The 27,981-nt window shown below is 51.1% G+C and overlaps 1 protein-coding gene across 1 annotated transcript in view; it reads left to right on the top strand.

Annotated features, from left to right (window-relative positions):
• The window catches only part of GALNT14 (polypeptide N-acetylgalactosaminyltransferase 14), a 101,187-nt gene that overhangs the window by 60,153 nt on the left and 13,053 nt on the right, over window positions 1–27,981 (top strand). The window contains exons 4-11 of the mRNA XM_055816541.1: window positions 7,872–7,939; window positions 10,521–10,586; window positions 12,636–12,757; window positions 17,317–17,404; window positions 18,086–18,170; window positions 19,534–19,637; window positions 24,113–24,239; window positions 26,896–26,988. Of these exons, the coding sequence (XP_055672516.1) occupies window positions 7,872–7,939; window positions 10,521–10,586; window positions 12,636–12,757; window positions 17,317–17,404; window positions 18,086–18,170; window positions 19,534–19,637; window positions 24,113–24,239; window positions 26,896–26,988 (753 nt within the window). The remainder of the gene's footprint in view (window positions 1–7,871; window positions 7,940–10,520; window positions 10,587–12,635; window positions 12,758–17,316; window positions 17,405–18,085; window positions 18,171–19,533; window positions 19,638–24,112; window positions 24,240–26,895; window positions 26,989–27,981) is intronic.

A 27,981-nucleotide genomic window follows, 5' to 3' on the forward strand; every position in this document is an offset into this window, starting at 1 on the left:
CTGGCTTCGTGAGAACTGTTCATTGCAATGATGGTAAGGTTAGTAGGTAGTTTGAATTTTTCCTTCTTCCTCTAGGATATTGGACTCTGAAGTTTCTGATTTCCAGCTGTAAAAAAGACTTTCTTCCTTGTTCCTCTTGTTTTCTTTGTCTGACTTGATTAGTTGGCTTTGCTGCTTTCCTTACGCAGTTGCGTGTGGTTTCCACCACAGCCTTGCCCCCCATGTACTGCTCCTCCTTGCTCACGTGCCCTGGCAATTCCAGGGCTTGTCTTTTGTTTGTGGGGAGGTTTCCCCAGCTCTGGAGCCCCTTCTGAGCCCTCTTCCCTGTAGGCCGATCTCCAAATGTTGCCAGAGCCCCATGGAGCATCCTGCTGAGCTGCACTGCAGAGGTGAGCCCCAGGCAGTGAGGGACAGAAATGACAGCCTTGTGTCCCCATCTCCCCTGCCTCACCCTGGGCCAAGACCCTGAGCTTTCCTGAGCTGACCCTCCGTTTTCTGGTCCCTGTGGTTTGGAGGTGGCCTCCTGGCATCAGCATTTACTGTTTTTCCTCCTGGATGCAGTACTCAGAGGCTTGCTGTGATCCAGCCAGCCCTAGGAGTACCAGCCCTTGGTGGCAAGTCGTGCTGGTGATGTGGCTCCTGCTCTGCTCCTCTCCGGCCATGATTGTGCACAGATTGCCACCTCCCTGCCTGGCTTTGGACCCGGCTGAGAGCTCATCTGCCTCTTCAGCCTCTGTAGGTTAATTTGCTGTGCCTTCTGACTACTCTGGTTTCTCCCCGCCTTGCTCAGCGAATGCTTAGTTTAATTAGATCTTCCAAATAACTCTATCCCATGGTGGCTGTAACAACATGGGTCATTTTCCATGGTCATTTAAAACCAACTCTGTCCTCCTGACGCTGCTTTGTGCCTTTTGGAGCAGCCTGTGGCCAAACGTCAAGCACTCTTGAGCACGGCAGTGGGTTAAATGTGCAACTCTTCTACCCTGTTCTCCCCAGTACATCTCCACTTTATGTGGTTGGTAAAACCCAGGTGACAGATGGACAGTCTGAGGGACAGAGAAGTGATTCGTCTGCAGCTGGTGGAAGATTTCGGGTTGCAAACCTGGTTTCCTGAGTCCCAGTAAGCTGGGTTTTCCAGCCTCATTGCAGAATGACTGTTCTCAGTTAACTGCTGTGGCAGGAGCAAGAAACAGGGCAAGGGGACGTTGCTTGGCTTGTTCAAAGTGGTGGGTGACAGGGCAGTGCCCTCCCAAAGGGCACTTCTTACAGGACCCTGTGTAAACACAGAGGAGTGGCAGAGGGAGATGCTGGTGAAGGCCCCCTCCAGCCGGGGGGGACATCAGCTGTTGCAGAAGGGACCACGCAGAAGATGAGCAGAAGGGATTTTGCTATTCCTATGCTTCTCCTGGCTGCCAGAGGGCTTCGATGCTGCCGGAGCACCGAGGCTGAGCTGTGTCGCAGGCTCAGTGTGTTGCGTGTGGCTCTCGGCGAGGACATGAGTGCTCTGACCCGTGGGGCAGCGGCACCGACCCCTGGCCTCTGCAGCACCCCTCACGCAAGGCACGTTTCCACTGTTTGGGGTAGTTCATTTAGGAGCAATCTGCGTTGTCAGAGCTATTGAGAAAAGCTAGTGGACTGTGCTGAATAATGAATTAATTAAAAAGTTTCATGATCTTTTCACTGACCATTTGCCAGCTGGAAGAAAAGGCAAGGGGGAGGCAGGGGGGAAGAAAAGCTAAATTAATCAAATGCCCAAATCCCTGCAAATCATATAATCAGCATTTATAAATGTAACTATGCTTGTGAATATGTACAAGTGTCCAGGTAGCAGGGGATGGGTGTCATGAGAAAGGGAAATAGAAGGGGGGGAAAGAGGCCAGAAAGGAGGAGATGGTGAATAGCAAAGTAGCTCTTGAGATTATTATTTTTTTCTTTTTGTTTACTGTGCAGACAGTGAAGAAGCTACCATTAGGCTGTTGTTTCAGCCACTCACTTTTCAAATGACCTTGGGCAAGTCTCTTATCCCCCTGCGGTTCAGTTTCATGTATTCATGCTCCAAGGCTCAGTGCATTCAAGGTGGTGAGAGTCTTTAACAGTGTGGAGATGGGACTATGTGAGTAAACCCAAGGAGGGAAGGCTGGAGCAAGGCAGGGGGGGATAAGCTCTACAGAGGCTATTTTTAATTATTATTATTTAAATACAGTTTATTCTTTCCTCTCTTTCCATCCTGTACTAGCCTGGATTTGGGAAGGGAGTCCAGCTCATTGCCCAGCTCTAGGTGCCCAGCTCCTCCAGAGGGAGAGCTTAAGGATGTCCCCAAGGCCATAACAGTCACTGGAGGAGAAAGAGCAGCGTGATCAGGAAAGATGCACTCCTTGTCACCTGGGGCTGGGCTGGGTGCTGGCGCTCTCAACAGTGATGGGTAATAGTGCCTCTCCATCCTGTAAGCCCAGCTGGTGAGGCAGATCGACGCCATGGCTTGCTTATGAGAAAGTAATCCCTTTTCCTCTGCTGTCCCTCCCCTGCAGTCATCGGCATGCTCATGCCGAGATGCAGCCACTGCAGGAGGACCAGTTGTGCTTTCAGGGCTCGGTGTGGTGTGGCATCCCATGCTGAGGTCCAGATCTGCAGGGAGCAAGGCGTGGTGTGTGTCCCATCCCTGGCAGCATCCCTGGGAGCAGCGGGGAGAGCAATGCTGCCTGCCCTGGAGGCAGGGCTGGGGGAGGCAGGGTGGCAGGCAGCCGGGGGTGATGCTCTGCTCCCGGGCCATCAGTGACCACCGTGCTGTGACCCTCCAGCGGGGTGGTTTGGGGAGCCCGATGGCTGCTCAGCGCTGACACAGGCTGGGCAGGAGCGGGGCGCAGGAGGCTGTTGTGCTGGCGACCTGCCGGGCAGAGAGTGAGACAGCCCCGTTTACTCTGCTGAGTGGTCTTTATTTATTTATTCTTCAAACTTGCAGCTGGGGAGCTCAGAGAAGGAATAAGGAAACTTAATTATTTACCTCTCGCTGACAAACCAAAACACGTCCTTTGGCAAAAGTCCTGACGCGAGTGCTGTGAACAACACATCAAATATTTAGATCATTAATTAGCAGAAAGAATATCATGCCTTTCATTTTCCAGTGCTCACGAGTAAGAGAAGTGATGTCCTGGACAGCCAGCACCTCACACCTTCCCCTCGTGCCACTGCCCTGTCTGCATCCAGACACGTCTGAGACAGGGAGATGACAAACCGTGCGCCTCCTTCCTTAGGCAGCAGCAGAACTGTACAGAGTCTATGCCATAACTGAAACGAGCCTAATTAAAGAAGCAAAACCAAGCCAGGTGTTGCACAGAAACTGTATAATTAGCACTTTGTGCTGACTATTTTTTTATTTCTTTCCCCCCCCCTGCTTTTTGCTTAAACCCTGGACTTTTTTTTTCTTAATTTGCTAATCATCTCTCATGGTGACTAACTACACAGCCCTCCGTGCGCTTTTACCTTTTGATGTTAACATAAGAGAACTCTTGAATTTCAAAGAGCTTGGTGGGTATTTGAAAGAATAAAATGCAAAAGCTGCAGCGTAATCAAAGCTCATTATGGTTATTCTTGGTGTGATGTCTCTCTTCCTACCTAATTAGCCATTTTGGGTTGTTGAGGCAGTTCAGTTTGGCGGGCATTTTCTCGCCGTGCTCCCCATCTGATTTCGATAATTATGACCCTTAGCCCTTTTGATACTTTATTATAGCAAAGGTGGGGTTTTTGTCTTAACAAGTCCCAATATGTTGCCTTGGAAAGGTTTAAGGGGTTCATGAGTTCCTGAGGATGGATGTCCACAGCCACCTCTCTAAAGCAACCGGTATTCTGGGTGGTGACCAAAACCATGCTGACCTTTGGTCAGAAGGTCTGGACTCCTCCTTGCAAATATTTTCCGTCTCTTACATGTCAGGGTGACTTTTGCAGTGGTATTTCTGTAGAGATGGAACTGTTGGATGCAGTGCTTACCTCGGGGTAGGTGGAAAAGGATCCCAGAAAATTATTGAGGAGGACAGAAGGTGGACCTTACCATGAAAATTTAAGGTAAAATTCTCCATGGGTACATCTGCATAATGTCTGCTAAATCCACTGAAACAAAGAAAATTTAGCATTAACTTTTCAAGATAATTCAGCAGCGAATCTGGTCTTAATGGGTTGACTAAGCATAAGCACTTTCTGGACTGGAGGTATGTGTTTTCATTTTGTTGGTAACAAGTCTTTTGGTGATTTAAGGGAGAAAGTGTTGGGATCTCTGGCTCCACAGAACTTAAAAGCTGTTTTGATTTGTTAAAATATGCCCATTGCTGCAGTATATCTACCTATGTTTGATTTCGGGGAAAAAAAATCTATAAATAAGAGGGACTTCAAAGCACTGTAATATTAATTGTCTTCTGATTTTACCCATATAAAAGGAAAAAAAAACCAAACCATGCACACACATAAAGAAAAGAAAGTATAAAAAAATATCAAAGTTGAGCAAAGGCATAAGTAACAGAAAAAGTGGCTTTGAATTTTTAAAAGCGCTTTTATAGTCCATCTGGAAAAAAAAAATCCATGTAACATGGAAAACATGCTGGATTCAGTGCCTCTGTTTCCCATCCTCCCCGAGGAACGCCACGGGAGGGGTGTTTACCATCTCCTGTGTTTCCAGTGGCACGGGTTATCGTGTGATTAACGGAGCACAGGTAGAAAATGCGTTGGAGATGTGAATTTGGCTTTGATGAAAATCCGGTGCGCTTGCCCTCTGCTGTGTCGGGAAGCAGGCTGCGGTTACGGTGCTGCAGCCTTTGCTGTGGGTCTCTTTGTGCCTGCGTCAGGTGGCCCTTAGCAGCGATTTGGGGGCTCGCAGGTGCCTGTGCACAGGTTTGCACGGGCAATAGTGAGCTCAAAGCCTGCAGAAATGAGTAGCATCAGGTCCCTTAGAACCATGGTAGACCCAGCCTTCGAACCACCCTCACCAGGGCTTTGTTCACTCGGGATTTGGGAAGGTGTCACGCAGTGGGTGAATCCCATGAGGGGAGTGATGGGAGAGGGCTGTGATGGTGCAGGGTGAGGCTGCTTGTGGTGCCAGAGGATGCTGCATCACCCACGGAGGTATCTGTCGCTAACCCCATGGAAGGATGGCGGTTTACAGAGCCAGAGCAGTCCTTGGAGATGTCCGTACCTCGTCAGCCAGCACGCTAACTTTTTGCCCCTTGCCCTGGTCAACCCTCTGTGCCCCGCAGATGGCTCTTGTTGGCGTTCAGGGCCCATCATCCCTGATTTACGAGGTGCCGAGCCGAGGCACAGAGTTGGCAGCAAACTGCTTGACCTGGGAACAGCGGGAGCCTGCAGCTGAGCAGAGACTGGGCTGCCCATCTCCCCAGCCCAACGCCCTGAAAATGGTCCGTGCTGGATTTTCTTCCGTAGGAGGTGGCCTGGGCGCAGGTGCTCCAAGGCACTGAGCAGCGCTTAGAGCCCAGGTCTGACTCCACAGCCCAGTGCAGCGGTTTTGGTTGAGTTATTCTTGCTGGTACCAGCACAAGCAGAATCAGCCCTTGTGCGACCGCTTTCCTGTAGCGTTAAGCCCTGCATTGCACTTTGGCAGCCAGATCTATAGGGGAGACTGGGAGGAGGCAGGCTTTGAATATTCAAGTTGGTCGCTGCCTCCCCCCTCTCCTGTTCTCAGTGGGTTATTTATTTATTTCGCTGGCTTTTTTACAAGCCTGCTTCTTTCCTGCAGGTTTCACCAAGTTAGGTTTCCAGGCAATCAACGGTTGTTAAATATTCCACTGAGCATGATATTGCTCTCCTGTCTCTCTGTACTGATGCTTAGCTGTGGTAATTTGCTGAACTCAGCTCTTGCATATGGGGACTTTTAAAAAAATAACAAACCTATTAATAATAATAATTAAAAAACACTTGACAGGTGGGAACAGCACATCTAAATTGTTCTGCGTGTCCCAGCGGGTGAAGGAGTGTTCAGCCGCTTTTTCTAATACTTTGCGCGGGCTGCATGTGTTGGTGAGGCGATGCCTAACCCTGCCTGGGGCAAGCCTTAGCAGTGCTGGGGTGGCCACAGCACCTCCTGGCTGATGGGGCTCCCACCGTGGCTGTTGCTTTGTTGTTTCTCTTTCTCCCCACCCCAACCTTAACATCATGCAAGGCATCTCAAGTGGGGGAAAAAATCACGGCTTTTGCCAAGATCCTGAAACTGGAGGAAGCAGGGATTGTGTTTCCAGGGAAAGTAATTCTTGGAAGTGATTTTTGAGGAGCTCCACAAGGGAAGTGTCAGCCTTACCCATTCCGGCCTGAGATAAAACCCCCTTTTTTTCAGGATTTCTTTGGGGGGGGGGGGGGGAAAACCCAAAACAAAAAAACCAAAACCAAAACCATGGCGGGAGGATCCATTTCAAGTATCTGTCTTGGGATGTCCTGTTCTCCTTCCAAAAAAATCTGGCTCACCTCTTTCTCTCTGGAGGGCTGTAATTCCAGCACCTGGCACAGGCAATAAACGTAGATACTCCAAGCTCTCCTGGGTGGGCTGAACTTGCACTTTATCCTGAAGGAGTTTTCATCGGAGAAATGCAGCCCTTTGGCTGAATGTCCTCAGATATCGGGGGGCGATGCCGTGAGACCCCTCTGGGTCCCTGCCAGCTTGGCTCATGGCTCCCGAGCACTCAGGTCCCCTGGGGATCCTCTTCACTGGGGTCTGGGGCAGTGATGTGGCATTCCAGACTTCCAGGCTTTTTGCCGGAGCTTTGGGACCCTGAGAGATCAGGGAAACCTGTCAATAAGCATCTGGAGGTATCCGGGGCTTATCAAGGTTGTTAGCCCGTGGGATTTCTGCCCTCTTACACCAGTGAGAGATTCGAAGGTTTTTCCTAACCCAGACCAGAAGGCAGACTGGGGTGTGACATCTGGGTAGGTTTTAAATCCTGTGTGAAAAAGGAACCATGCTCAGGATGAAGCCAAGAAGTTTAAATGCTGGGAAAGCCCATACAACCCAGCTGGCATTATCAGGGACTTAGGGGATTTTTGGGATGCCCTGGGGTTTCTGCTTCGAGTAGTCAGCCTTGACCTTTTGCTGGGGCAGGATTTTAAGCATGTGTAATTCTGCTGACCTCTGTGCCATGCGAGAAGGAAGAACGGGTCTAGCCTTTTTAATAATGACGGTGATGATGATGGTAATAATGTAAAAAGCCTTAGTGGCATAATTAAGGGAAGACTGTAGCTTTCAGCCACGTTTCAGTGTCTGTCCACCTGGAGGGAGCTGTGAACCACATCTTCCAGTCCCTCTCTTTCATTCAATGGGCAGGCTCCAGCCCTGCCGTTATCCTCTCGGCAGTCTCTGAAATGCAATCAGCTCGTGGATAAAAACAGGAGTTGTCCTGCCATGACTGTGAGCTCTCTAAAGATGGGTTTGAGCTGGGTAATTTTCTCTGTGTTGGCCCTGCTGTTGGCAGGCACCGTATCATTAGCCCCAGGAGAGGTGGCAGGGTGATGGCAGCTTTGCTGTAAGCCATGTTAGGAAACGTGGTGCAATGTGTATGTTGCTGAAAAGCCGGTGGCTCCTGACTTTATGTGGTGCTCTGTTTGTGCCCGTAAGGGTGGTAAGGGTGAATCTCAGCCGTTTCCCAGGAATACTGAGTCCTCGGCTCTTAGATCATGCTACAGGAAGCAGATAGCCAGGCACTGGAGGTTACTGGGGAGTAGTGGCGGGTGGTTTCTGGGTCTTATCTAGTAAATCCTTCCTGGAAATCCAAGCCTGGCCTTCTGTGCTTTGGCAGGGATCCGCTCTTAGGCTTTTCCACCCCATTTTCTGGGTTGTTGAGTTGGTCAAACACTGTCATGGATTTTCTTTCTTCTTTCTTTAGCGTGCTAAACCGCACCCCAGTGCATCTCGTCCATGAAATCATACTAGTGGATGACTTCAGTGATGATCGTAAGTGACCCTTTTTATGTTAAAAGTGAGGGACCAAACTGAAAGAGCCTGTGAGAGCCTGGGATTTACGCAGAGGGCGGGAAGAGTTTGTTGAGGTGGAAGGAAATTTAAAGCTCCATAGGTGTGAAGAGCAAATCACCCTGTGCCAGGTTTGCATCGCAACAGGGAGGATTCGAATTCGAAATGATCAAACCTCTTCTCATGAAAATAATACAAGAATAGCTCATAGCAAACAGGTTTTATGCCCAGTAAACCTGAATCTGGTCCTTACCCGGTTGCATCCTGCCACAGGCATGGTGTGTTTGATCTGGTTTTCAGCTGCGGCCAGGAGCGATTCTGGGCTGACACCACCAGAATTTCACAGGATGATGCCAGTCTGACCCTCCTGGTGTATGCATATGTTCTGCATATGTTTACGTAGGTGGCCGGCACCTCTTGATTTTTTTTTTTTTTCCATCCTCTTTTCACCCAGTGAAGAGGAATTCTTACATGGGTTGCCCATTTCTGGGATGCACCATAAATAGGCTGTACGCCACAGACAGCCCACGTCCTCCTGCTGTCCTCTCCCAGTCAATAGTGTGACTCAAGTGAGTCAATAGGTCTGATCTCCAGCAGAAGTTGGTAGCTAAAGCCCCAGTGGCAACTAGGGAACCACCTGGAAGTGGTTCCTAAAGTCTTTACCCAGTGAGATGGGTGAATGGAAAATCCAGGTGCAGAGAGTAAGTGCTCAAAAAATCTGTCTCGGGCATAAAAAGGTTGATAAAATACACCTAGGCTGGGTGGTCTGTGGCACTTGCATTTCAAGGAGCTGCAAAACATAGCCATTTACTAAGAAACATGAAAACAAAGCCAGAGAGGTTTAAGAAACAAAATGGATCTACGCTTTGCTCTTGGATGTTTTAAATAGGCATCACCTCGGAGAGCGTTAGGTACAGATTTCACATGAGACCCACTTCTCGGCATTGACACCTCCCTGGGAAGTTGCTGAAGCCAGGGAAAGGGGTTGCAGTGAACTTTGGTGTGACTCCAGCACACGGGGTCCAGGCTAGGCCAGTCTGGGGACTGACAGAACAGCTGCGATGGAGGCGAGGAGCAGGTGCAGGGACTGGAGCTGCCCTGGCGTACAGCAGAGCAGGCTTTTTGAAGGGTGGAGGAAGTAAATGCCAGGTATTTGGCTGAACAAAGTGCTTGCCTTCCTGCAAGGAGAAAGGTTTGTAGGAATGCAGCCTCCCTGTTGTAGTGTGCCCAGTGGCATGGCCTGGGGAGAAGGAGCAGGGCTGGGCTTAAACTCATCCCAGGGCACCAGGGGGGAGCCTGTTTCCTGTATAACTTAGAGCAACCCCTTGGCTACTCAAAATCAGCGCTTCTCAGCTGTCTTACATCTTCTTTCCTGTGATAGCCTGAGCCTGCTGGCATCTATTCTGCATGCATTTGCATAAAATACATGTATTTGCATAATAGACTATACACACATGGTCAGTTTTTTCCCTGCAACCCACCCCAAGCAATTGGTGCTTTCATCTCATGCCCAGTTGTGTCTCTCTCTCGCCTCTCTGCCTGCTGACCTGTTCCTCGCTGGGATGCAGCTGTTCTGCATGCGGGTTCCTGCTATTCCCAGCAAATTTCCATCGCAGGTCTGTAGCCAGCCCCTGCTGCTTCTGCTCCCCCGGTGCGCACGGAGCAGCGCAGCTCTGTGCCCCCGTTGTTTACGGGTAGGGGCACGGTGACGTCTCTTGTCAGCAGAGCTTGGTAGAGCGGATGAAAGCGCTGGGAGGTGCGTGTGGGTGGAGGGGACGGGGCACACTCTGTGTTTATAGTGTCGAGGAAATGGAGGCAGAGAGGTGAGAGGCACGAAGGGGATGCGGTGGTCACGGTGTGGGTGTGCAGAGGTAGAGGGGGCTCTGATGGGTGCCCCTGCCTGCAGACCCAGCTGTGGCATCCTCTACCTTGCTGGGAGAAATCCAGTGAGGAGGGATGCTGGGGCTGCGGGCAGCACCAGGGCAAGAGCAATGGCAGCAACTGGGTGTGGGATTGCAGGAGCTCCCCAGCCTGGGCCCAGGTGGCTGTCAGGCCTCTCTGCCCCATGGAGCTGCTGCCCGGGGTGTGAGGAGCCCCCAGCTGCCCCACGAGGCTCTCTCTGACCATCCCTTTCTCCTTGCTGAGGGCTCGCAGGCCACCCTCAGGAAGCTGCTGCCCTGCCAGGCAGATGGCATCGAACAGCTGAGGTATTGCTTTGCAGCTACCAAAAACAGTCGTTTGCATTAACATGCAGAAAGTCAGATTCTGACCCCAAACCATAGCTCTTCTGCACTGACTTTACAGCGTAATTTGGCTGTTCTTGGTGTAAATCTGCTGGGTTTACACTAGTTTTAGGAAAACTGCTGCTCTGCCAGTCCTGATTTATGCTGCATGAACTGAGGGGTAAGACTGTTGTGCCCCAGCAGTGCCGTCGCCCTAACAAGCCATCAACCAGCCCAGGACAGAGTCCTCTCCCTGCTCCCAGTCTCCTCTAGGACCATTTCTGCTGCCAGAGCCACTGTGGGGGCTGAGGGTGACATGTCCTCCTTTTGTGTTTCCCAAGCCGATGACTGCCGCTTGCTGGGCAAGCTCCCCAAGGTGAAGTGCTTGCGGAACGGACGGCGAGAAGGTAAGAGCTGCAGGAGGTGTGAGAGTGATGGAGCTGGCGGGGGGAACCTGCATGGAGCAGGTGACGAGGAAGGTCAGCATCTCCTGGGGACGGGGGGCCCTGATAAAAGGAGATGTGATCAAGGGCTGGGATTTGAAATGGATCCCCCTCCTTCGCTGGAAAAGATGGGACTATTAAGATAGCCAATGATGCTCAGCTGTAGCTTATTAGCCAGAAAATTAGAACAGGCAAAACAAAGCCCCGGGTCTTATTTTTGAAGATGTTTGCTCTAATGAAAAAGAGGAGAGCTACTCCTGCTGCTTCTGTGGGGTGGTTTGGTTTTTTTTTTTTGTTTGTTTGTTTTTTTTAAATAATTAATTATATTTGCAAGATTAAGAAGGGCTGTATGGAGGATGAATGCTTGTCCTGCTGGGCTGCTGCTGGCAGCCTTTTGAGACATTTTCCAGCTCCCCGTAGTCTGAATGGGTGTTAAGTCCTACTTTGCTAGGAAAACAGAAAAAAAAAAGGTTCTTCATGCTGAAGATCAAAGGTGTGACTCCAGGTGTGTGTCACACTGGGGAGAGTGAGGAGCAAAGAGGGTTTGTCTGTGGATTCTTTGTGCAGTTCTGGTGTCAGGGTGGCATCACCCCACCAGGAGTGTAAGAGGCACACCTGCTTTGGCAGGAGGCTAGAGAAGGTCTCCATAGACCTGCACCTCCTTCACAGCTTTTTCTCCTGTGCTATGAGGGTACGTCGGTGTTCACCACCAGCACTGGATGAACCTGCAGGTGTTGGTGCTCTACAAAGCCGTCAGGATTTGGGAACCCAGCCTAGAGGTCTTAACTCACTTAATACATCACTGAAGCTGTATCCTTCAGGATGTGCTGGGACTTGGCAGGGGGGGCTGGGGTGGGTACAGCAGACCATGCCCACCCGCAAGATCTTAGAAGTCGTGGAGAGTGATACAGGGACAACCTGTGTTGCAGGAGGTGATGCTGGCAAACACTGGATTGCTCCAGGCTTTTTTCTGCTGGCTCTCTTCTCCTGCTCCGAGGCTGTTCCTTGACTCATTTCCTATAGGGAATTTTAATACAAAAGTCAGCAGCCTCCTCCTGCACAGACCTGATGTGCGGCTGCTCCCTGAAACCCTTTTGTCTCTCTTTATCTGCCCCTGCCTCCCCCCATGTTGTCACCATTTCTCCTTCATCAAGAAGCTCTGCTCCCCTTGAGCAGCCTGCGTGCCCTCTTGTTTGCCAGCGGACCATCTCCTTTCTGGTGCTGTGGTTCAGGCAGGAGGCGTGTTGGAAAGCCAGTTGACTCCTGTATAAATAGGAACAGAGCATCTTTAAGAGCAGTGATATTGCCAAAGAGTCTTGTGTGAAATCCATGCGTGCAGCCGTTTTCCATGCCCTCCCTCTTTGTTCGTTTTTCTCTCTCACAAACACACGCAGCAATCCAGCTCCAAAGGGCTCTAAGTTCATGGTCAGGGCCCTGATGAGCCAAGTGGGCTCTTAGCACCTCGAGAGCTGACCCTTTTTCCTTGCTGGCAACGTGTCCCCATTGAGCTGCAGATCAGCAGTGCCCCCAGGGTGGGAGGGAGACCTGGGGGGTCACTGGGACAAGGAAAGGGGCACAGCAGGGAAAGCTCAGCAGCCTGAAAAAAGCCTAATTCTGCCATGAGGTGATCCCATCCTCAGCTCCTCTGGCCCATTCCCCACTGACTTACAGCTGTGTTAGATTTATTGCCTGCAGGGGATTATGAAAGTGTTTTGAAGTGTTTTGCCCCAGAAGGTGACAGCAGAAAAAATTGAGCAAATTAAGGATTGGCATAAATGCCGTAAGTCATTAATCTTGGTGGAGCCATTTATTTGCTTTAGTGACCTTGGGACACGGTTGGCATGCCTTGCAGCGCCAGAAAGGGGGCAATGAACCTGAGCTACGTTTTATCTGAGTGGGATTTAGATGGGTCAAAACCCAGGAGATGCATGAGTGCAGGAGACCACACTGGAGGAGCCTGCGGACGTTGCCCAGCCATCTGGGCAGCAGCTGATGTGGTGTGTCCCTGAACAGGTCTGATCCGGTCCCGAATCCGAGGGGCAGATGTGGCACAAGCAGGAGTCCTGACCTTCCTCGACAGTCACTGTGAGGTGAATAAGGACTGGCTGCTCCCTCTGCTGCAGCGGATCAAAGAGGTGAGTGCTCCTGAGAGATCAGGGCCACCCTCAGGGGATGCACCATGACGTCCACCTCCTCTTCCCTCTGGTGGGCATGACCACCCAACCATAACCAGCTGCATGCAGGCATCCCAGTAGGGAAGCAATGAGCTTTTGGGGTGCAAGGTGGAGGCAAAGTGGACCTTTGCTGGTCTTCCTCCACCCAGCAGCCAGGTGGAGTTGTCACCATGACTGGGAGAGCTTGTGGGTGGGTGGGTGGGACAAGGTGCCTGCCAGGGCAGCGGGGCTCTCACCAGCAAGCACAGGTTGAGCGGTGAAAGAGGAACACGTGGGCAGTGCTCCAGCAGAGTTTTTAATTAGGCTCATGTAAAATGTTCAGTGCTGATGATTTAAGGGAGTGACGGCTTCTTGAATAGGGGCCGAATTTAATTTCATGCAAATTAAGCGCTAATAAATTGATTTAATAGGATTTAAATTCTGCTGATTTCAGAGCAGACAATGACATTCGCTTTCGCCGGCGGCGACTCTCTCCCCAGCCGTGCGCACGGAGCCTCCCGCACCTTGTCACCCGGGTCAGAGGGAGCTCTGGGCTGGTCACCTGCTGGCACCATGCAGGGGATGAAGCCTCCAGCTCCAGTGTGGACCCATGGTCCTTTCCATTTGCTGTGCCTTGTTCCTGCACCCTTACTACACCTCTGGCTCCTGATTGCTAGCATTTATTACTCGGGAATTTTAAAATTACTGGATTGTGTTGAAATAAGGGCAGCTGAGGAGCAAGGGGGTAGCCAGGGTGGTGGGTTGTGGAAAAACCTGTTCCTCTGGTGTTCAGGGTGCTCCTCATCCAAGGTGCCCTGCTTTTCACACCTCCACACCTGATAGCTGCTGGCTGGGCTGTGCATCACCTGTGTGCAGCAGTGATGGGACAGGGGGAAGGGGGCAGAGCACCAGGTCAGGTCCCTCCACAGTGGGCGAGGGCAGTCGGTGCTGCTGGCACTCATGGGTGCAGCCAGCGCGGGAGAGGTCCCAGCCACAGCGTGCAGGCTGCTGATAAATGGTAACAGACAGCAAATGGTCGCTTTTCATATTATCAATCGCAGCTCCGGTGGAATTACAAGAATACATGCTGCGATACCCCACTGGAGCCTCATAGCTGCTCATAGCTGGCCTGCCCCAGGGTGGGATTCACCGCTAAACATCACTGCATCGGTTGTCTCTCTGTGCTTTTTTTAAGGCAGGCATGCCTTGTTCTCTGCCAAAGCCCTGCCGTATTTTGGTGAGGAATATCCAAAGCAATCGCCGCTTTCCCAGGCAGAGCTTTTGGTGTGTTTTGGCAGGAGAAGGGCAGCGGTGGCGGCAGGAAGGGGGCTGGCAGAGCTGCTTTCACGCACGGCTCCAGGACTGTGCCCCACGTTTGGAGCTCGTGGGGTGGGTGAACGTGGATGCCACGTGTGGCATCACCGTAGGAGTTTCACTGCATCGTAGCCTGCATATGGCATCAAACACATACATCACCTCTGCGAACCTTTTTATTTGCTCTTCTGGGTTACATCTTTCTCCAGCTGGAAGCAAGGCAGTCTGTGAGCTTGCACTGCTGCTCATGCTGCTCTTACCCTGCCCAGTGCCTTGCAGCCCAGCCAGCAAGGGAGGCTTGCAAGGAAGAGTGCTAAGGGACTTGCAAAGAAAGTGGAGTCCTGCTTGCTTGTCTTTTAACTCCTTGCAAAAGCTGCAGGATAAGGGCAGAGAGTCCTCGGTTTCCTTCTTAGACCCACGGTGCCATCCTTTTCCATCAGAGTTAAAATATTGATCAGTGAAGTGTATGGAATGTTCCTGCTGCCACCTTCAGGCTGTGCTAAAGAGGTGACGTCCCTGCGGTGAAGATGAGGTGCGTGGAAAGAGCATGTTCTTACCACTTACAGGAACAGTCTGCTCTGGGCTCATGTCATTTAAGTTTCCAGCAAAGGAGTGGTGCGTGCCTCGCAGCACAGCCAGCGCTTTTGCCACCACCAGCCACCCCGCGTGTCACTTCTCTTTTATTTTCTGAGCCAGAGCAGCTGTTCCTGCAGCTTTCTGTAGTGGGAAACATCAGAGCCCACGTGTGCCACCACGCACCTGCGTTAAGGTGCCCCTCAAGCCCCACATCCAGCTTTCCCAGCAGCCGGTGGCATCCCCTCCGGGCTGATGCTGTTGGGTGTGGGCAGCTCATGCCCAGCGTATGGCTTTGGAAACGAGCAGGACAAGAAAGTCTTAAGAGAAAGTGATGGGGTTTGGGGGGAAAAGAGGGGTTTCGGGGGGCTTCAGACCTGTGCCTGGGAGGATGCGTGTCCCAGGGAGCGGCAGTGACAGTGGGTGTTTTGCAGCAGCGCGTTTGCAAGCATATGACTGTGACTGCGTGGGCACGGCCTCTTGTTTTTACTTACAGAACAAATATCTCTAAAGCCATTAACGGTGCATTTTGACTGAATAACTTTTCTAAAAATGTAATTATACAGCCCAAGGCGTTTTTACAGTATGACTCAACGAGATCCCCCCCAAACTGGATTTGCAAATGGCACTGGGATGAACTGGTGCATGGTGCACCCCCACTTCGAGCTGAAGCACCCCCCCAGTTTGGTGCTCTCCTGGGGCAAGGGGAGGCAGGTGAGGGGCAGCCTGACCCGCTCGCCTTGCCTAGTGCTGCTGTGGGACCGAAGGAGCAACCGTGGTCCATTTTGTTCACCATTACAAGGTCATGATTTAGGGGTTGGGAGACAAGCTGGAGTCAAGGTCATTTTCCAAGGCTGAAATGTATTCATTGTCTCTTTTTCCTGCTGATTTAGTTCCATAGTTTGGTTTGAGAAGTGTAATGTGTTCTCAGTTTTTTGAGAATTTCATGTGAAAGAGGATTGAAGGTTTGGGTGTTGTTAATATTAACATACCCTGGCATGGGAGGGTATCAAAAAACCAGAAAGGTGAAGCTGCCTATAATAAGATCTGGTGCTCAACCCAAAATAAATCATAGCAACAGCGCTGTGCTCTTGAGCATGCTGTGCTTTTCTTTTGAGGGTCAGAGAGACCTTCATGAAAGCTGAGTAAATATAAATGTTCCCAGGACATGGAAGGGAAGGTGAAGGAGGGAGAAGGTTGCACTGTTGAAGGCTAGCGTTTTGCAGTAATGCACTCAGCCAAGATATAAAGGGCATTTTCTTGCACAAAGTTGAGTGGTGCAGTGAGTAGGAGTGGAATTGAAATTGGGGATGAGTCTCGGCTAGTTAGAGGTGCTCACCAGTAAGATGCTTGAGGGGCAAGTTTTAAATGACTAGATGCAGATGCTTTCCCTGCAGCGTTCAGCCTTACAACCTTTCCCCTGCCCTCAGGCAGCTAAAGGATGCTGGGGTGTACTGAGCTGGGGCAGCTTGTGGGGCACGGTGCAGTAGCTGCGATGGGTTTGAAAGGCTCATTGCGCTGGGACATGACTGTGTTTCCCCACGTGGTACCTAGGTGCAGCAGACCTTGCCCTTGCAGTGGGATGTTTGACTTGCAGAAAGGCATGTTAAGACTCCTGACTTGATGCTCTTATGGAAACAGCAAGTATTTGTCATGCTCATTTGGAAAACCTGAGCTCTAGTCCAGCTCCCAGCTCATGGCCTTTGGTTGCTTCTTTCTACAGCTGCATTTGAATACATCTTTGTTAGGTTGAATTTCTAAAGCAAAGTCTTTTCCTAGTGAGAGAGCAAGCCAGAGTGTGCTCCGATACTCCCTTCTGCATGGCTGTGAAAAACAATTTGATCTGGCAAGGGTAAAAGCTTGAGGTTTGAGCTATAATTGGAGTTTGGGATTTTTGAAAAGAAAAAGGGAGATAAGAGACCAGTCAAAGCTGTTAGAGTCTCTTCCTCCTGTAGATATTTTTGTTCATAACTGTTTGTATAATCTCTTTGCTCATAACAAGTTGTTAATGAAATCACCACCAACTATTTAAAATAATTCAGATCTTCTCTTTTTTTAACGCTTTCACACATTTGGCAACACTCTTAACTGTATCCCCATAGTTTATACATTTAAAAAAATTCAGCTTCTTGACTCTCTGTGTTTTTCCTCTGCCGTTTCAACTGCCTGTTTGTCGCCTGAGTTCTGAAATCCAGTAAAAAGTACTTAAGGGAGGTGAAGGGGAAATACATTAGTGAGTTTTCAGAAAGCAGACCGGGCTTTACATCCAGCTGTGTTGGGTGCCGAGTACAGGCACAGCCTGTGGAGGGAGAGACTGCCAAGGGAGGGACGGGGGGCGAAGCCAAAGCCAGCAAGAGATGCTAGCTCAATGGCCCAGCAGCCCACAGTCCTCTTTCCCAAGAGACGCAGTGCCTGCCTTCCCAGTCTTTCTCGCTGGTTCCCAGCAATACCTTGGCTGCTTGGTGCTGCTGCCGTTAATTCCTTTGTCGAAGAGGTGCGATGGCTGGGGAGGCTGTGATGGGCACTTATCCCTGACAAACCTGAATGACACCAACGTTTCCAGCCACCTACCGTCTCCAGGAGTTTAGAGCATCCCTTGACCAGTTAGAGTGGTGTGATCTGAAGTCATGGCTCGTTTCGCTTCTGCTTTCCAGGATCCCACCCGAGTAGTCAGCCCCGTTATTGACATCATCAACTTGGACACTTTTGCCTATGTGGCGGCTTCCTCGGACCTCAGAGGAGGTAAGTCCAAGCTGTGAGCATGCCCCATGGGCATCCATCCTGCAGTGTGAATAGGTACTGGCCTGAGATGCTGGCGGCTCTGCACCACCCCACTGGCTCCTGCTGTCTTGCAAAAGGCACATTAGCACTGTTCAGTGCTCCCCGCTGGCTGTTTTCAGGCTATTTTAAGGACAGGTAAGCATGGTGTGAGGAATGGTGTTTGCTACAGTGGATAAGGCAGTCAGGCACGAAAGAAGGGTCATATTGAAGCCACCCTTGGCAGCACTGAAAGCCAGGCTGCTGTCAAGGGGAGATTGGGGATGTCTAGGCAACAAATGGAGAATGCGACTGTAGCGCTTATTAGTATGCCTATGCTATTTGTAGCATACAATATCCATCAGAGCATGTGTCTGTGTGCACAAGGGGACAAAGCGAGGTTTCAGCAGCAGCTTTAATTCTGACTTTTCCTGCCTTTGGAGTGCTTGGCTTTGCAGTTGTAATGCAGCGTGTTGTTTCTTGTTCATATGCAGTGGTAAAATACATTAGGCATTGGACTCTTCTCCCAAGAGCTGCATATCCATGGCTTAAGTCTTTTGAAAGTGGGGAAAATACTCGATCAAACATGGCTTCTGTAGCCTGCATTGCCTCCTAATCCATGCCCATTTCTGATTTCCCTATGGTACTTCTCTACTTCGGTTTTAGGTTTTGACTGGAGTCTGCATTTCAAATGGGAGCAGCTTTCCCCAGAGCAGAAAGCCAAACGACTCGATCCCACCGAACCCATTAAGTAAGTCATGAGGGGAAGGGAGGCACCTGAGGAACGTGGGGCAGGACAGGTATCTCATGTGACCTCTTGTGTGTCACCATGCACTGTAGCAGTGTGACACTCCTTCCAGGACAGCTCCGAACTTTGAATACCTATAGCGAGCTCCTGGCTAGCTTGGGTTTGGCAGTACAGCTTCACCTCCCAACACTGAAGCTTGAAGGTGCTGCAAAGGTAAAAGGGTGTATTTATGGTTATTTGTGTTTTGGTGGTGCTAAGGAGGCTGAATATGGTTAGGGAAAAAGCCCAGTGCTCTAGGCTCCTGCTTCTCTCAGCTCTCACTTTAGAGTAGGGCTGTGTCCTCAGCCCGCTTGATAAAATCACGGTGTCTAGACCAGCCTTTCCAGGTCAGTGCTGCTTTTCTGGACCTTGCTGGAGGCTCCTCAGAAATTCAGGATGTGCATGAGAGCGAGCAAAACTCAACGGGAGAGATGCCATCTGTCCTCCTGCCGTGGGATGGAGGGAGTCCTTCATTCTGCTGAAAATCTCTCCTGGCAGCAAGCCTGGCGTGGGTGCCTGCATCCCCAGCGCGAGGGTGTGCGGCACGGAGGAGACCAAGAGCTGGGGCTTGCAGGGAGCAAAGCACTGCTGCTCCTGATGAGGCTTCTGTTAACGAGCTCACTGGCTTCCCAAAGGCTCACCTTGTGTTCCTGGTCATCCTGCCACGGAGGGCACTGTGGAGGTTAGCCTGGGCACAGCAGTCATCCCGGCTTCTCCCAAGCCTACGCCAGGTTATCCACACTGCAATTGGAGATGGGACTTGTGCCAGCAAAATAGCTCGAGGAGGCATCTCCTGGGTCTGCTCTCCCCTCCTCCATGGACCTTCTCTGTGCCATTTTCTTAGCTAATACAAAGAATGAAAAATAACTCTTGTTTTGAAATAAAGATCACACAGTTAGTGATGGCTTTTAAAAACCCCTTCTGAATTGGCTCTGCCTTCCCTTCCACAGTGGAATGGTGCACTTAATAGGCTGGCTCCAGGCAAAAAGCCCGTCTGAGTGAATAACACCCCCACCCCCCCTGAGTGCTAAGTGCATTTTTGATGCTGAAGCCTACAATCAGGGCTGTGAACTTTGGGCTTGTAGGAGTTGTGCTGATGGGTGCATTAGCCAGTTGTTAAGTGCCAGGCAATTTATGATTGACAGAAAATACCAAGACAGCTGAAAGGAAGGCTCAGATGCTTTTTGAGGTGTGTTGTCCTGGTTTGGTGAGAAGGAGATGTGTAGGTGATGTCCTGATGATGGGAAAGGGAAGAGCTGCTTTTGTGCATCCAGGTGCTGCAGCAGTGTTTGAGAGTGTGTCCTCTCTTCCCTCACCCATTCCGCAGGACTCCCATCATTGCTGGGGGGCTGTTTGTGATCGACAAAGCCTGGTTCAACCAGCTGGGGAAGTACGACAGTGCCATGGACATCTGGGGTGGGGAGAACTTTGGTGAGTCACTTTTCTTCCTCCTGTGCCTTGCTGTGTTGGCTTCTCTTCCTGAATCATGCTTGATGGATACAAGGTCATTTTGGACTTCGCTTTGAATGCTCTGCACAGTTTCCTCACTTACGTTCACAGGTTGTGGTCTCAGGTGAGTAAGGCATCCAGCAACCATAAATGATGAGAAGTGAGCAATTGTTTGTGCTTGGGACTCCCTACCTTTCATGCTACTTTGATTTTTATATAGGTAAATACCCTAAACCACTGAGTTTTTGGCTTTGGTGTTACCAGCAGATAAGAAAGCACCGCATGCACCCTCCTACTCCTTCCCGATCTCATTTCCCCATTAATAAAGCAAAGTCCCTTGTCTGATGACAGCATTTCAAAGCTATGAACTGAGGCATCAGTGCCTCCCGGAATTTGCAGAGTGCCTGAAACAGTAGCTCCATTGGCATGCTGCGAGCAGGTGGCAAGGTAACACGGCTGCTTGTCCTTTCCTGTATTGCTGGAGGGCTGAGGGCTGCCAGGCTCTTCGACACTTATTTTTCCTGCATGGGAAAAAAAGGTTAAAAGCTGACCTAAATTCAGTCACCTCTGGCCATAATCATGGGGCAAGGTAGGCATTAAGAAATCTCCTGCATGCAAACTTGAGAGGGCACATGAAAGAGGTAGCAGCCTGCCCCTTATCCCCCATGTCAAGCAGAGCTGGATCAGGCTGGGCTGTTCTCCCTTTGAAGCCGTAGCAATGCCGCAGATCAGAGCAACGGACTGTATCCGTGGAGGAAGGGGGAGGCACTCGATATCAGGGAGACAGATCAGAACCTGGCTTTAATAGCTCACACCTCTGGGGAGTATGGCTAGCAAGGAAGGGAGGATCTTGTGTCTTAACACATACAGCGATGCTGTCAGTCATCCAAGGGAACAGATGCTGCTGCCTTGCAGTAACCCATCCGCTGCCTGGCACTGTTGTTTCCTTCACATGCCTTTTTTCATCTAGCATATTTCATTTATTTATATCTCGTTATGCAGTAGGATCTCACTCCTTTGTTCTGTCTCTCTGTGGGTGGGTGTCTTGCCACCAGACTGACCCAAAGCATCTGCTCCTGTGAGTGGGGTAGCTCTGAGGAAGCCTGGGAAAGGAGCAGGAGTCCTCCCACCTCCCCTGCTGGATCGATGGCACAAACAAAGCATTCAAGAACGGAACTAGAGGGGAGGAGAGGGACTGCCACATCGTGCCTGACCCACTGTCCTGTCTCTGCTCATCATTCAAGTCTGACAGCAGACAGCCCGAGCTGCTCGTGGGAGATGAGCAGCGATGGGGCAGCCTGCCCTGCAGGGAAGCTCCATCCCAGCAGCTTGTCCGATGCCCTGTAGTGGCAGGCCTTGTGCTCCTTATGCACACGATGTTTCCCTGGCTGGTGTGTGCCCTGGGAGGCTGGTCCCAACCGACCATGGGCTGACAGTGCTGCAGGGTGTAACACTGCCTCAGGGCATCAGTGTGAGAAGGGAAGCTGGGCAGGTTAATACTGCCACAAAAAAGTGCAGGTCTGCACAGCAACAGAGTGGATCCTGTCTTGCCCATCACCCTGAGAGCAGAAGCGTGCCCGGCTCAAAGCTGCATCTCCTGCAGGGCAGTGTGTCCCACCTCTCCTTTGCACCCAGGCAAGGGCAGCTGTGACCCTGCTGGCCTCGGTCAGTTCTGGGCAGGTGACGGAGAGCAGGAGCTGACTGAGTGGCTGCTCATTTGGGGCACTTGCAGTGAACCATGCTTTTTCTGGTAGCTTAGTCCTGGCAGGATGCAGGACTCTGGTCCTGAGGAGCATCACTGCTGCCTTTAATGTTGTTGACTGGGCAGCTAGAGTGGGCTGGAGACTTCAGGCAAACAAAAGCAAGCGTGTTTGGATTTAGGAGGACATTGTAGGTGTTCTACTTCTTAAATTGGCTTAATCCCCTGTAGGTGGATTACTGAGTAATGGCAGAAGGACTTGCAGGCCAGCAAGAAGCGCTAAAGGTATTTTGCCAAGCTAAGGCCAAGCCCGGTGCGCCTCTATGTGTACTGCTTACATCCCTCCTGGGAGTCCCTCGAAGGGGCCACATCCACTGGAGACTTCTCTCGAGGGTCAGGTGAAGCACGCTGTCGGTTCCTGCTCCCCTGGCTCCTCTGAGCTGGCCCTGTGCCATGCCTTTGCTGGTGCCTCGGTTTACCTGCTCTCGAGGCATTTAGCTCTTGGCTGCTTGTCTGGAGACCTTGTTCACCAGCTGCCATGGATGCCTCCATGGGTCATCCCTGCCTGCTGAAACCTGTGCTTTTATTGCTTCTGCTGGGACTGGAGCAGGGGCTGCAGGGTGCAACATGTCTGAAGCGGAGAGCTTAGACTCCTCACTGTCTTCTGCCTCCCTGGCACTGTGTTCTCATTCCAGTCTGCAGTGCACAGAGGTCACCTCAGCCCACCTCTTCATTAGACTTTAAATTAAGAGCAGGCGAGGACTGAATGGTGCAGGTCTTCCCCTTGCAGCACTTCAGGGAGCTGCTCTTCTTCCAGGCTGAGCAGAAGGGCCAGAGGAGGGGGACGCACTACGCAGCAGCCATGCCATGGTTCACAGCTGCTCGGCTGGTTGTCCCCTTTTTTCGGGCACCCTTCTGATTCACACAGCAGAGCTGGCGGGGTGGCCGGTGCTGTGACACACAGGCAAAGAAGAGCAACAGCCATGTGTGAGGGGAACTGAGCATAGCAGCTTAGGGCGGCCGCATCCTGCTGTAATCTCATTTCCCTGCAGCTGTGATTAAGGTGTCTCCCGATATAGCACCAGGACACGGCACAAGGGCACATGTTATTGGTCTGTTAATACCCAGCGCTGGGGAAAATGGTGAGGCTCCAGCTGCTCTTGCAGCTTCTGGCTGTAAACACAGCAGTGAAGGAAAAGGGAGGGGATTTCTGGAAAGAAATACTCCTCCCTGCTGCGCTTTCCCACCCCAGCCCTTGCTGGCCCCTGCTGCCAGGGCCAGCTGTTGGGGATGGGCTCAAGCCTTGCATTTTGGACGGGGGCATCGAGGCAGGAGCGCTTTGCGGCTGTGCCAGCCCTGTTTCCAACAGCTCAGGAGCAGGCGGGCGTGCTGGGAGCAGGGACGGGAGCAACACGAACCTGGCTCTGACCTCTGCAGCAATGTGCACCTCCTAGCTCAGCCATGGGTGCTGAGGAGACTTTGGAGGTCCGGGAGCCAATTCTCCTTTGCTCCCTGAAGCTGTGAGTTGTTTTTGGAGGGCTGGCAGCTTTGCGGGCTGGCAGTGCCTACCCTTGGAGGAGGGGGAGTCCTGTCCGCACTGCCCAAATGGCCTCCCCGCCACAGACGCTCCTCTTGCCAGCATCTGAGCTGGGGACAAGTCATCCTTGTGCTGGCATATGCGAGGGGACTGCAGGGAGCACAAGCTGGCAAAGACGATGGGTGTCCTCCTGTCTGACTTCTGTAGCTGAATGTGTGTGTGGGGAGTGAAAAGGAATTTGTCATTTTGGAGGAGATACATGCTACGTATAGCTCTATACTGTCAACGGATGATAAAATAGGATGCAAAGAACTGCAGAAGCCTTTTCTTTTTAATTTTTTTTCCATGCTGGTTCTGTTTAAGCATGACTGTCTGACAATATAGCTGCAAATTCATAGCTTCACAAGCGTTAGGACCAGATGGACCCATTAGATCAGCCGTTCCACTCACCCATCCTACCTCGCCAGTTAGGATTTCATCCAGCTCCCTGCCAAGAGCCCCATAACTTCTGGTATCAATTGTGCCACAGGCTCGTCTTCCTTGAGAAGGGCCTCGTGGGCCAGCCAGGGTGGCTTGGGGCAGCTGGGAGACATTTCCCGTATTGACAGTTTATGCAGATTTGGGGGATAATCCCTCCCACCACTGACTTTTGCTTGTGTGAAGGTGTCTGCCTTGTTGGACCATGTTGGCACTCATGGCCCAGAGTATGTGCTGGGCAGGATAAGGTCCTGTCCATTTTGGAACAGGTGATGGATGCACACAGCTCGCTGTTCACTTTGCAGAATTAATGATGGATTCATAAAGACAATGACCGTTGTAGTCATTAATAAACAGAATTCATGGCCTCTCCTGGTGAACTTGACAGCCCTTTGGAGGGAAGTGACTCTGAAAGAGGCAGTGCAGAAGTAATTAGGGGAACACAAAACTGGCAAGATGATTCTGCGATGTAAGCAGGGCTGCATGAAAAGGGACCTACTTACTGCCTCGCTCTTGCCATTGTGATAGCGCCTGCTGCACTACAGGTAGGTATCAAGTGCACTGACTTCAAACAGATCACAAGCAGCTTTGAAAAGCACTTTTAAGGCAGTTGTGCCTAGGAAAGCCCCTCTGGTAATCAATTTACTCCAGTTTAATGTGGTGGAGGATAAAGTGAGAGGTAACGCCAGGATCCAGCCTGCTGTAGGACAGAAAGACAAAATCCTGAAGCTGCTTCTCTTGTAGAAATCTCTTTCCGTGTGTGGATGTGTGGAGGGAGCCTGGAAATCATCCCCTGCAGCCGTGTTGGACATGTCTTCCGGAAGAAACATCCGTACATCTTTCCAGAGGGAAATGCCAATACCTATATTAAGTAAGTGTTTTGTGCTTGCTTTGTTTTTTGTGAAACAGGGTAAGGTGCTGCCTGGTTGCGAGCGGGGAGCAGAGAAGACAGGGAGGAAAGTCTGTCTGGAAAACTTTAAAATATCCCTGGGCAGGAATCTCCTGAGCCGAAGAAAACACAAGTCGGTACGACTCTCTCAGGGTTTCTACAGTGCCGAGAATATGACAGAAATAGGACACTTATATGGTACCTTTCATGAGCACAGAAACGAAGGGAAGGATAGCGCTAGCTACCATAACAGCAAATAATTTAGACCCTAAGGTCATCAGAACACATTTACAATGACCTGAAATCAGGCTGCCAGCAATGTCTGTCAGTACCCAGTGACCTTAGCTGAGGGCTAAGCGTGGCTCAGCTGAACCAGAAAATTTGGTTCCTGATGCCCCTCCGAGAGGGGAGCCGAGCAGGGTGCCAGAGTGGGTGGCTTCGCCTCCAGACGCTGGTGCTGCCTCTCAAGCAGAGGTAGCAGTGGGCTGCACCTTGCTGGTGGGGACATGGAAGGAACTGCCAGGGTATCCCAACCGAAGGGGACCTGTCTTCATGCACAGGAACGTAGAACTGAATCTGGCACTGAAACAGCTAACTGAAAAGAGCTAAAGTCCTGGAAACAGCAGGCAAGGAAGGAGGCAGAGGTGGGAATTAGCATGGGAAAGGTGGTGGGAGCAACTGGTGAAGTCAGGAAGCATTTCCTCCTTTTATAGAGCATGAGGCTGAAGGTTGTCCATTAAGTAGATGACAGGGAAAAACACCAGGGGCACTTAATGCAGGGTTGTTTCTCAGCTGAACTGCATTTGTGCATGTTTACACACCTTTTGGTATGTCATGTTTACACATTCCTTTTGGTGTGGGTTTCCCAGTGTTGTTAGGAGCCAACAGTATTTGGGAAGAGCCAGCCCGCTGCAGCAGGGTTACCATTGACACAGGCTCTCTGCAGCTTCCCCACACTTTGAATGAGACAACAGACTGGGGGTGTGCAAATGACACCTCTCAGTTACACTTACCATGTGATTACAACAGACTGGGGGTGTGCAAATGACACCTCTCAGTTACACTTACCATGTGATTTCCAGCCACGCAGTGTATGGGGCAGGATGGGGACTTTGTCACCTTGCTTCAAAAAGACAGCCGTGAGGGGCACAGGACATTGCTGGCATCAAGGAGGAGGCTCAAATCTGAGAGTCCAGAGGAGGGCTTTTGCTTTTAGTGGTGAAATAAGACTGCTACAGAAGAGGCTGGGATGGGGCAATATCTCCACTGTCACAGTCGGTGCGAACCTGGGTGAAAAGGTAGTGTCTGCATTGCATCACCTGCAGGAGGAGCAAGGGGAGCTTGAATGGGTACAGCACCTCAGGCACAGCCTCTGGGGGCTTCGAGGATGTCTGAATCTACGCCTAGGTGCAAGCCTTGGCATTTATTCCCATGTTTCTTACAAACCCAAATGAGAGGAAGCCAGAGAAGAAACCCCTGCGCTTTGGGGAAGGTTAGGTACAGACGTAGGCGCTGTGACTTGGGCATCTCTTCAGCAAGAGCACTTAGACTACTGCAATGGCCTTAGAGAGGAAGAAGCACCGTGGATCAGCAAGGGACTGAAAAGCGATCTGGAGAAACATACCTGTAAGCATTAGGAGCTGGGCTTTTATTAACCTTATGATATCTAGCAGCCTTAAACTTAGTGTTATAGTATATAGACTGAGAGGAGAAACAGCTTTCTGGCAACCTGATGCTATGTGGTACCTCTGTTTAAACACAGATGTTAGCAAAAAATATCTCTACCTTTCTGCCCGATACTGATACTTTTTCCACACAGCCTCTGCTTTGGTGTGAGAGACAGCTCAGGCTCCGCTGCTGTGCTGGCTTCACATGCAGACTGTCTCTTTTTCTGGCCACGTGGGACTTGGCTGGATGCAGAGCCTGCCCTGTGGCACCTGCAGCTTAGTGGTGTGGTAGCAATAGCTTGGAGGCACCAGCCTGTGCTGGGGCAGGAGCTTGGAGGATTCCACTGACCCGGGCAGGGATAGGCAGGTAGGCGTGGAGCCAGCAAGAAAGCAATTTGCAAGGAGAGTTAGAGCCCTCTGAAGTCAACAGATTTCCTGAGGATCACAAACCTTCCGCAGATGGGTGTGGAAGACTGACATTTATGCTACAGCACTGTGTCCAGAGGGGTTTCTCTTAAGTTTTGAATGCTGAGATTTGTCTTGGTGAAATACAGGAGTGCAAAGCAGGCGAATCCATACAGGGTTGACACAAAGGAAATGTTTGCCTTCAATCGTTGGTAAATTTTGCACCGCTTCTCAATGTGCCAGCCACTAAACAGAACCCTGGTCGTGCCTGCCTGGGAGATGATGCTTAAGAGAAGCTTCAGTTCTGAGTCTGGTGGGTGCAAAGCATCCAGCTGAGTCTGAAATGGTGCATTTTTCACCCAAGCTTTGGCCTGTTGTGTTTGGTCCCTGGAGTAATGGGGAGGAGTAGTACCTTTCCTAGCAGTGAGAGGTGGCCTGGTTCAAAGGTGGTTTGGGTTGGCCAAGTTGAGGATGGGAGAAGAGCAGGATGGATCAGCTGATGAATTTTAGTAAATGTCACCTTGAAGGCTTCCTTGGTTTCACCTGTCTTTTGTTGCCTCCTTCAGGAACACCAAGCGCACCGCGGAGGTGTGGATGGATGAATTCAAGCAATACTACTATGCGGCTCGTCCCGCAGCCCAGGGGAGACCTTATGGAAAGTAAGTGTCTGTGCTGCCTGCGCCCTGCCTGCACCTTCCCTGCACCCTGCCTGTGCCTTGCCTGTGCTTTCCCTGCACCCAGTCTGTGCCATGCCTGTGCCCTGCCTGCACCTTCCCTGCACCCTGCCTGAGCCCTGTATGCGCCCTGCCTGTGCCCTGCCTGTGCCCTGCCTGCACCTTCCCTGCGCCCTGCCTGCACTCTCCCTGCACTCTCTCTGTGCCCTGCCTGCACCCTGCCTGCGCCCTGCCTGCAGTGGGTGTTCACGGTGACGTCGCCCTGCAACAGAAACCCACCTGCGTTGTTTCTGTAGTAACGCTCAATTAAATGCTAATGGTAGGCAGATGCTATGAGCACAGCAATGAAACATATAAACAGCTAGTTTATATGCTGTGCTAGTTTATCCCAGTGAGTGAACCAAATCGAGGTGGGGGAGCAACCCCCTGTGCCTACGTCCTGCCCTTGGCATTGGGTACAAGTACTTCTGGTTCCAGAGCAGGGTTTGGCAGAGAGTCCAGAGGTCTCACCGACAGCTGAGGGGCGGGAAATCATCAAATTTTGGGCCCACTAGGGCTTTATTGGAAAGGAGCAAGCGCTTTGTATGCAGGGAGTTTGCTCTTCGTTCTGTGAACAGTCAGAAACACCTCCCTGTCAGGAGGACTGTAAATACTTGCGTTAATTTCTCATTTTTGTATGATCTTCCTTCCCTCAGAAAGTTTCCTTTGCATCACAGGGGGTTCCAAATCCAAACCCAAATTCCTTGTGGCTACTCTTCAATCTCCAGGATAAATAAATCAAAGTCCTGGTGTCTAGCCCATTTCCACTCAATTCATACCCTCTTCCCATCCGTCAGCACCGAATGAACTGTAGCTCTGTGCTGCTAAATCCGTGATGGTGTAGAGGAGAGAGCCTGTGCGAAGAAGGGAAGGTACTGGAGGCTTCCCACTGCTCGGTAAATGCCGGCTCATAGCAGCTCCATGGGTAGAGGCTGGCCC

The sequence above is a fragment of the Falco peregrinus genome, chromosome 11 (assembly GCF_023634155.1).
Source record: "Falco peregrinus isolate bFalPer1 chromosome 11, bFalPer1.pri, whole genome shotgun sequence".
NCBI classification, from domain to species: Eukaryota; Metazoa; Chordata; class Aves; order Falconiformes; family Falconidae; genus Falco; species Falco peregrinus.